We start from the raw sequence: 10,604 nt of genomic DNA on the forward strand, positions 1-10,604 counted from the left end.
GGTTATATAGTGGGCTCCCCAATTTTGCGCAGCGTCATGAGTTCTTGATTAGAAATATATTTTTTCAGTGCATTAAAATCAACTTCAACTGTAAAACTTGTACTACGTACTTCGGTAAACAGTCATATAAATGTCGTGAAATCCTGAAGACCATCTTTTCAGCTTTGAAAATTGTAGCTTCTTCTTGTTTGAGAACAAACAGAAATCTTTCAATGCCAAAGGAGATCTTTGCGATGAAGGTTTAGTGAATTCGATGCTTTCAACGCTTAAAAGAGTTGTTGTTTATTGAGAAATGGGAACGCTCAAATTGTTGTGGTGTTGAATTTTCCGACGTTGAGTTTATTTCTCTGCAGAGTTCCAAAAAGGCGTTTTTTTAGCAATGAGAAGGCATCTTTTTAACGATCCTTAAGGTACACAGGACGCAAAGACAAAATTTCCACAAGGAACACAAATTTTACTCATGCTCAAAAATATTTACATCTATTCAATGACTATTTAGATAAAAACCATGAACGCCTGCTGCATGTTCAATCAGGAATTAGGCGGTAAAGTGTGGTTTCGGACAGAGATCGATCTACGTAACATCGTCTTGGCATAGTTGTTGACTTAATCTTTGATTAAGAGATCACAACAACAAAAGTACTCTCAAATCCGCTTTGTAGGCTATACAAAATTTCCAGCTTAAAAGAACTCCACCGATTGCTCGTAAGGAAAAGGGTTCTGACAACGTACATGAAAAATGTCTTCACGAAAAACAATTAATTTTTGTGAACTCCTTGTTAAGGTAGAATTGCCAAATTAGAAAATTTTCTGGTCACTTGAATTGAAGCCGTTTACGTTTTACGCAACGGGAACGTTTTTATAACCATCACCGAGGTATGAGAGCTACGTTTATTTTGTTAAAACCTTTGCAAATTTCAGAAGGAAGCATCAAAGACACCACAAAGTATATATATTCTTAATCAGCATCGAATTCTGAGTCGATTTAAACATATCCGTCTGTCCGCCTGTGCAATGTGTTTTATAAGCATTCTCCTGGTCGCAAGAGTGAGGTTATCCAATTTAAATTTGGCAAAACCATTGGAAGTTCTTGTACGTAGGTTGCTATTGACGACGAGCTAAATCAATCGAATGTTGAAAACAGTGATTTAAATATCTATATAAGACCGTTTCTTTAACTTTATACTAAGTTAAGGAAAGATTTGTTCTTTAGTTCTGTAATAATTCGTATAAAAGCTATTGATAATTTACTTAACTTTAAATAAATATACTCAATCAAAATATTTGAAATTTTCTCTAGCAGTTAAATGAGTTATGGCTTTTCCATTAATATTTAAACCGAAGTTCAAATGCAATAAATGCTATCTATGGACGATATATTTAATCGAGATAATTTAATGTAAAATGTAACAAAAGCAAACAAATATGTGGAGATAGTTACGCATCACTACCAGTCTGTAGCATTGTTGTTTTGTTCGATATTATTTTATTTTATTTTATTTATTGCTGTTTAATTTAACTTATGCAAGCTCTGCATAATATTATACAAAATTTTACTCTAATTCTAATAACTTAATTTAGCACAACTGTGACTTTAAGCAATAACCTACATTACACATTAACCTCGTTTTACCAAATACACTAGCGCAAGCACAAATAAGTTACGATATAAATTTACCTATAAGCAATAGTAAAGAGATTAATAGTCGGTAAGAAATGATCAGTAAAACAAAACGCAACTAAATAAATATCGTGTTTATCGTGTTTCACTACAGGCCACCTCTACAACAAATTTTTCATTATCATCACAATCAGCATACTTAATAGTTTCACTATACAAGCAGTGTTCCGGTGGCATCTTCACATCGTTCGTTTTTTTCTTCTTCTTTTATATACCGTATTTTTAAAAATGCTGCAATTTTTAAGCAGTAAAAAAATTAAGCAAAATTAATTATGTGATCGTAAGTGAATAAATGTGTGGGATACTAAACACTTGTTCGTACAATATTAATTAATTTTTTTATTAATCGTCCTTCCTAAATTGGTTTTGGGTATTGTGATTCGATATAATTGGCAGCTCTTTCCAATTTTGGTTTTGTGCCTCTTATTTCATAAACTGTCTCATGTCAAGCATTCTATTATGTAAATAAAACGTAATTCTTCTTTTGTAAACTTTTAAATTGCGGAACTATCTCGCACTTTTTTGCTTGTTTCTATTTCCTTTGAAAGCTGTTAGGACAGTACAAATGAAGGTGGGGTGGGCTGCAGGGTAGTAGAACTAAACTAACAATCTTTTATTTAACTAGATCTCCTTTGGGAGGTGTACCTTGAAAGCCATTCCGTTGAGAGTTATATATCGCTTTCGTCATTCGAAGATTATTTCGGAAATAAAGGGAAAACAAGGAGAATTTGCCGTTTCTTTTTTTATAATGATACAAGGAATAACAAAATAAATGATGTGAAATGTTAAGCACTTTTAACGAAAAAAAAGATTGCCATTAATCGCATTGCTTTCCGAACCAAATACTTGAGCATATTTGGTAGCATGAAAATTCCTGAAATTCCAATGGGTTGTGCGTAATAACGTGTATGCAATTTTCATTATAAGTAGATTATGCTTTCGAGTTTTTATCACTTGGTGCCGGTAGAAATATTACAAAGCAAAAAGAAAATTTGGTGTCAACAAATCGTCCCTACAAGTAACCGGAGGAGTGCCAAGCGAGCAAGTGACACTGACTGTGGACGAAGAGAGATTTGTCGAGATGAGAAACTTATCGGTGGCGATAGCCAATCAAAAATTGCAAATGCAAACGAAGCGTTTCCGTCCACAAGTCGGACGCAGACGTAAGTACAATTGCAATGAAAAATTGTTAGTTTAGTTTGTAATTATTTTTTATATATGTATAGAAGCTTTCACTTGATGGATTGTGAGGCCGAGAATGAGATTCCAAATAAGAGAAAAAAGTAGTTGCGCGTCTGATTAGAGCACAAAAAATTTGGGAAAGACTCTCAGTCCCGACATATTGGATTTGCTGAGGCAGCACGTTCAGAGTAGTTAATGACACATCGAAATAAAATTGTAAAGCCAAGAGCGAATAGTGCAATCATTAACAAAAATTAAAAGTGACTTTAAGTCGTTCCATGGTTGCAAGTTACAGCTAAACAAGGAAAAGAACGATTTATTCGTTTTTTATTTTCACTTATTATCTCCATTGTGAACGTTGAATTTTGTCCTTTCATTTTCATTTCATATGTTTATAGATGAACGTGTGGTTGTACTTATGAGGAATGCACAGTGTTTTAAAATGAATTATAAATCAATCCCAGTTTTATATCATACTAGTAAAAGGCAACTTTTTAATTTTCACAAAATATCTTAAAGCGGATTTATCTTTTATACCATTTATTTCAATACAAATCGACATGAAATTGCAGAAGCTATGCCGATTCCTATATCCTCATTTATTGCCAGGCCTAGCGAAATGTGGATATCGTTATCAGCTTCTGCTTGCCTTTTCGGCTTATGAAACCTTGTTCATTTTGTGCGTGGTCACGAAAATGTGGGTTCCGTCTTTGCATCCAATCACTTCAATAAATGTTAGCAATATTTCAGTCATCGTTTGTTGTACAAAAATTCGTCCCAAGAGCAGAAAAAGCACTACAAGCAGTTACTCGCACCAATTTTTCATGAAATCTATTCAAAAGCCCCTATTTGACGCGCGAAACTTTTGCAAAAATCTACATGTAACAATATGTTTATAATGTTGAAAAATATATAAAATCACTTAGTTAAACATTTTCAGGTAACGTAAGAGGATTTGAAGCTTCTCACAGAGCACTTCTACTTTTCACAAGATTTCCTTTCCATTAATCTCAAAGTTGCTCTACTGTAAAATAATATAATATGAGCAAAGGAACTCAGGAACCACTTAATGTATATATATATTCCTCAGCGTTACTTGATTATTCAATAACAACAATTGGTCACAAGCTTCGGCGAGTTAAGACTGTTAATTAGATAATTGGAGTAAAAAGCAATGATATTAATACAAAATGCAATGTTCAATTCCACAATTAAAAGTTTTCCTAAGAAATGAAAATATGAAATTATTTCACTTTGTTTTATTTCGTGAAAAATTTACATCATTTTACGTTTGTATAATTTTGTTATTAATTGTATACATTGTAAATAAACAAGCGTCAAATTTGACCGTTGATTTCGAATGACGAAAGCCATACATAACTCCCAAGAAAATGGTTCTCACGGTCCGTCTTTCAAACGAAGCTTAGTTAACTAAAAGATACATAATTAGTAGCCAGTTCTAAAAAATCAAAACTAACCCAACACTTGCAAAAAAGCGTGAACTCTTTTGCTTATGCTTAATTTGAAAGAAAGGGCGTTTCTTGCATCTTTTGTGCATATATAACAAAAAAGTTCGAAGATGAAATCTTATTAACGGTTTACATACTTAGTGCAAGTATTAAAAGAGGCAGGTATTAAAAGGAAAGGTAAGTTTGTCATTTGTAATTTATAAACCTTCCATACCAAAAATTGCTGATTAATTTAGGTTCCATGCCCAGATATTCTTCTACGTGATCTGCTCTTTATTATTATTAGCTTTTTTGGAAAATATTATTTGATGAAAGGTGTTTCTCTAAAGTGTTTATTTAAAAATTCTGAAATTTCATTGAGTACATCAAGTTTCAAAAAAGTGTACTATATAGGAAGGGAAAAAAGAAGAGTTTCAAATTCCGGAAATGGTTGTTCTAAGATGTTTTCATTTCTTTTCTGTTTTTTTTATTCCATTCTCAACTTTTTTTGTCGGAAGTATTGATATCAGTGCAGGATTTAAATTCCGAGTAAATTTCGCTCGTTTTTCGCATTCTTTACCGTTGAATCGTAACAGAATATGGAGATGGCAATGGGCATAGTGAGATTACACAGAAAACGTGAAACTGAAAGTAGCAACGTAATGAAGGGACAGTCATTTATGGTAAAAAGTGTTATAAAATGAAATAACAAACAAATCTATTTAAACAAATGAAAAAAAAAAAACCAACATTAGAAGTCCGTATTTTAGATTTGAAATCACTGATTATTTTGAAATATGTATTGAAGTCATAAGAAGTTCTAAATGCAATTCATTTATTTGTACAGTGTGATGTTTACATTTTTTAGGCTTAAATAAAAACGTGGTTACGTATGTTCTATATTCAATCAATTTGTGAATTCCTTAAAATTCTACTATGTTTAAAGAATTATAATGGGGCAAAGGGTTCTGCACCTTACTTGCAGCCATAGTCATGAGTCGTGCCAGATACCCACTACCCATCAAAATAAGATGAAATTGTATAGAACGACGAAACTTCGACTTAATTATTTTACCCTTTGTTTATCAGTTAGATTTCTGCGCATATGTGTGCATGCTAGAGTTTATTTTGGTTTCCGTAATGCGGTATAATAAAAACCGTCATCTCTACCTGCCTTGATATATTCATACATAAATTAATTTGACATGCGTTAAAAGTCAATGTTGAAATGAGTTATGGCAGATGTGTGCTGTGTAGTATACAGCCAAGAAAAAGGAAAAATCTTACAACATATTACGAGCTTTGATAATCGTGCACGACGACATTGTGACGACATTGCTGTATGATGCATGTCAGGCGGCAGACTTATTGTAAAGTGAAGAGTCCAAAGAACGGTAGTGTTAGTTAGTTATATTGCTAGTGGTAGCGATCTTGACGATAATAGCAATAATAAATGGAGAACGAGAAGGCAAATAAAGTGGTACGGCACAATTTGAAACAAAAGAATTTGTTTTTAACATGAAATGCTCACCATTGTATGCACTTTTAGTTGCCATTGTATTGGCTTAACTTTTGATGGTTTCAGTTGAATAGCATCTACAGTTTTAACGGATACACTTACACGTTTTATACAAAATAATACGACCACGCTTTTATTTACATACATCTAGGTAGTCTAAAAAGTTTTGAATCTAATAACATATATAGCGTTGGTAAACCCAAAACATCCTGATCGACGTTGGCACGAGTTATATTATAAGAAAGGAGTATATAAACTTAATACTATACAGCAAGAATTGACGGCGTGCCATGCATATATACCCTTTTTGTTATCGTATTTGGTATTGTGTATTGCTTCGTTTTTTTTTTTTTTTTTTTTGTATTAGGATATGTGTAGTACGTCTCATTGCCGACTCATCTACAATCAACCATTTTAACCCACGCATATTGAGGCAAGGGTACACTACCTTGTTTCACAAATCTCTTTTAAGTAACCTTGATTTATTTTTTCCTTCACATAAGCTAGGCAGTAGAGCATGTTAGAGAAAAATAATAAAAAAAGAAAATATAAGTAAATAGAAACAGAAATGAAAGCGCACATGCAGGTGTTATCCCATCAGTATCATACGTGTGTGAAAAATAAATACAAAGCAATGTCATAGTTGTGTACAAATTTATGTGCAACGTTTCTAATTGTCGCCTGAATTTTGTCACATATTTACAAGGAATAGCCAACAACTAAATCCATTTTTAGTCTTGGGATATTTTATAGATACGATTTACGCTTGAATTCACTGTGACACAACATCCACTTGCGTGTCTAGGGGAATTGTTTTCAAAGCCCAAAGCCAACGTTATAGTCAATTTTTACCTGTAATGGCTACTATTTAATATTGCGTTTGTTATACGCACTATAAGAAATGTAATAGAGTTGTTGAATGCTTGTAACGCATAGAAATGTGCATCGGAGATTATATAAAGTGAATTCAAGCATATCCTATGTATCAAGATTAAGGCACATGCCACTCTCAAATTAGCTCTTGAAGTCGAAAGATATTTTATTAAAAGAAGCTTTACATTTAAACCATTGTAGCATGAACTTTACTAGTTTTACCCGCGTTTAACATTTTCAATAAAATATAATAAAAGGAAAAGCCTTAGTGTTTGATTTGAGCCTGTTCATCTATGGGCCCTTTATTGGTAGACCGGTAACGATCACAAAAGTTGACACAAAAACGTAACACGCTGCTCAATGAGTTACAGGGCTGGCACATAAATGTCCATTTTAATAAGAATCGGTTACTATTTGTAGAAAATGTCAACCCTAGGACGGCATCTATGAACATTTAATTCAATTTCGACTATTTCGTTACGAGTTACAACGATTTCCGTGAAACTGTCTTTGTTATTTCCATACTCATAAAAAAATGTAACGAATTTTGTGTATTTTAAACACCAACCATTGATGGAAAAAAATTATCTTCAAACCCATCATCATTTCGCCTAGTATAATTCTTCATTAGGTATTCGTTTTTCTGGAGCTCTTATAAAAGTTCAAACGTAAATTCACTTTGTTTAAATTTAGTAAAATTAGTTTTCTTTTCTTCAGAGAGTATGCCGTAGGTGAAGCTGACTTCGCAGTTTTCTGAGAGAGAATGTCGGCAGCTCTGTAGGGTGTTGAACAAATCCATGATTTCCCCATTTGGGAAGTACTACCTTTCAGCTATACGAAACCGTAAAAATTATTTGTGTAAGGTATATAGCACAGCATAGTTTACTAGACCTTTGGTAAGTAGTTCTGAGGTAAAAGACACCATAATAAAAATTTATACACTTCGTACTACAAATTTAATTTGTTGTCATACAAAGGTTTACTTTGCGTGAGTTACTTTATATTGGGTGAGGTACGAAAAATACGCAGTCCATATTTGGCGTAGTTAATTTTCATGTCAAATTATTATTATGGACGAATTCGACTGTGAAATAAAAAAGATTAGACCGCTTTATCATGTAAAGAATTACTTTTTGTAGAAATGGTTATAAAAGAAGGCGGTTTGAAATGCCGGCTCATCCGACTCACAATTTGTCGGGTCAAAATACTATATTTGTCGAGAAATTTTGACAATCGCAGTTTTTATATCTTACTTATATCACTAATGGTAAAGGGTCTATTTACGGCTTACATCACTTGCTGTATAGAATTTATTAAGTTTATGCAGACTTAAGATGAGTCCATTCCTTATTATACCAATCGATTCAGAATATATCATGTGCACACACGTTTATTTTAGGCTATAGCTTTACTTATCTAAGAGACTATGTTGATTAATGAACTGGAATTTTGCAAAAAAAATGTTTTTTTCTTACTTAGTCCGGGGGAGTTATTTGCCAATTTATTATTCTCTTCCTCTTAAGAGTTACAAGGTTTTGAAGAAACTTAATACATTCTGTTGTTGCTGTGATGGCAACGTTTGCATAGACCGGTGAGCACTAGCGGGTTTAAGTGCTTTACCCATCATTACGTACACATTTGAGTGCCACGTCCACCTTCGTCATTTATTGCACTATTGCACTTTTGCGTATACTTATGCACACTAACTGTGTGCTTGAAAATCACTTTTATTATCCTCACAAAATAGTACAAAACTGTAAGTAGTAGTTCATTAAATACGTTTTTATTTTTTTTTAAATTTTTCTTACAGATTCAGCAGATATTCAAACCAGCTCTTATGTTATGAATGACACTTGAAAAAACACGGCTACTTGATTACCTAACTACGTTATTTGCATGCAATTGCTTGGTACAAGTAGCCGCTTAAACTAAGTTGTTTACGCTTCAAGTTACTTCACATTTGTAGGAGAATAGATTTTCGCAAGCACATTCATTAGCGCACTCTGCATGTGCAATGATCTTACAATACTTACCTAATATTACCAAAGCGTTGCCTAACAAGCCAGCAAAACCAATAATACCGAAGAATATGGGAACTATTGCTGAAATGATTCGTTCCAAGGGCCACGTATCGTCATCGTATTCATATTCGAAATCCATTTCTAACAAGCTGTCCGATGGTGTTTTCGTGCCATTATACCCTAGAGCAAGTTTCGCTATAGAGAAAGTGAGATTTCCGCAATCTGAAGCATTTAACCCCTCAGTGCATGTAATCTTTGCAACGGCGGGTAATATAGCTCGTGAATCTTTCTGTTGCAAATTCCGGTTGTTGTCCATGTGTATACAGTTGACCGCAGTCTATTTCTGTCTGTTTTTTTTTTTTTTTTTGTTGACGGATGTTATTATGTGAAAGCAAACGTAAAATATGCAGAATATCTCTGAAATCGACCCGAATGCTGAGTTTTGCTGCTGAAAATCATGGCATTATTGTCAGTGTCGAATGCTAATCATTGAATTTTTCGAATACAAATTTTTCTATGACTTATTCCGACGCTTTTTAAGTTTGATGATAATCGGTAAGATAAATTTAATCTGTAAACAAAACGAATAAGGAAAATATCAGAAAATATGTTAATTTTTCCGTTAACCAATAAATTAATTAATAGTAATTAAGATGGAGTTGTATTTCATTCATTCATTAGATCTATTTAAGAGAAGGAGTTGCCAATTTAGGGCTCTTTCATATATTTTATTGACGTCGAGATATTATATTAATTCGAATTCTGACGTGCGGTTGATATTTTCAAAAAAGCGGAAGAACGGCATGCGGAATTTATTCGCCTTTATGTAGCGATGAGAAGTTGCACAGCCAAGCAAACTTAAATGCATAGATATTTCAAACGTTCGTTTTGCTTAATGTGCTGAAAAGGTGACTGAAATATGAAGCATTAACATTTGTTGTTAGTTATATAGTTATGATATAAACGTAATCAAACTCATGAGATGAAATACTTGGGAGCCTATTTCGACAAAAACTTAGCATGGAGTTCTCATTTAAGACGGTGCACCGAAAACGCGAACAGAGTACTTCTTGCCTGTCGACACCTGTGAGGTATAAGCCCAGAAATGGTGTCAAACCACCATAATCGTTTCTATGCTAACCTCTGCAGGTAAAAAACAACCTAACCTGCTCTAACCTCTAAGGTAAAAAAAAAAAAAAACGACGCTATACAAAACCCCACGTCTCGCTTGCATTGGCATGACCAGGGCCATGATATTCTGCCTCTTGAATGCCAAAAAATTGCTGCTGAGTATAACCTCGCTCTCTATAGCTATAGAAAAAGAGGCTTGCCTGAGCGCACTTAGACTGTCGAATATCGACAAACTAAAACCGGAAAGTCTCAGGGGATATCTTGAGGTATTGAAACCTTTTTGGACGAACCTTTTGTCAAGATATTGGAGCATTGCAGCGCAAGAATAACATTGGCCCATCGGTACAGAGTGACCATGCTGGCGAGATAGGTATGGGACAGACAAGGAAAATGGCAAAACTGATGCTGGGGCTTGTGGCCCGAGTTTACAGAAGGCCATATCAATGTGATATACTCCCTTATTCCAAGCAGAAGTCTATGCAATCGCGGCGTGTGCCTTTAAATGCTTGAGAAGGCAATACAGAAAAGAGCCGATCTGATCTCTTCCTATTGTTAAGCCGCCTCTAATATGAGTACCTGACCATTCGAAGTTTGAGGTCAACGAAAGGGCTGACTATCTTGCTAAGAGGGGGGCCCGAGGCACAACGTTGATGATGAACCTTTCTGTATCGTACCAAGAAGCCCTATTAACAGGCTGGTATCGCAACGGGCATAGAAAAAATCAAATTGGCATTGGAAGCAACGTGCAG

General features: G+C 34.1%; 1 protein-coding gene across 2 annotated transcripts in view; it reads right to left on the bottom strand.

Moving 5' to 3' along the window:
* LOC119637258 (allatostatin-A receptor) overlaps positions 1–9,124 on the bottom strand; it is a 47,836-nt gene extending 38,712 nt beyond the window's left edge. For both annotated transcript variants that reach the window (XM_038033137.1, XM_038033136.1), the window contains exon 1: positions 8,737–9,124. In XM_038033137.1, coding sequence (XP_037889065.1) covers positions 8,737–9,040 — 304 coding nt within the window. In that variant the 5' untranslated portion in view covers positions 9,041–9,124. The remainder of the gene's footprint in view (positions 1–8,736) is intronic.
* Between the last annotated feature and the right edge of the window lie 1,480 nt (positions 9,125–10,604).

The sequence above is a fragment of the Glossina fuscipes genome, unplaced genomic scaffold (assembly GCF_014805625.2).
Source record: "Glossina fuscipes isolate IAEA_lab_2018 unplaced genomic scaffold, Yale_Gfus_2 59, whole genome shotgun sequence".
NCBI lineage: Eukaryota > Metazoa > Arthropoda > Insecta > Diptera > Glossinidae > Glossina > Glossina fuscipes.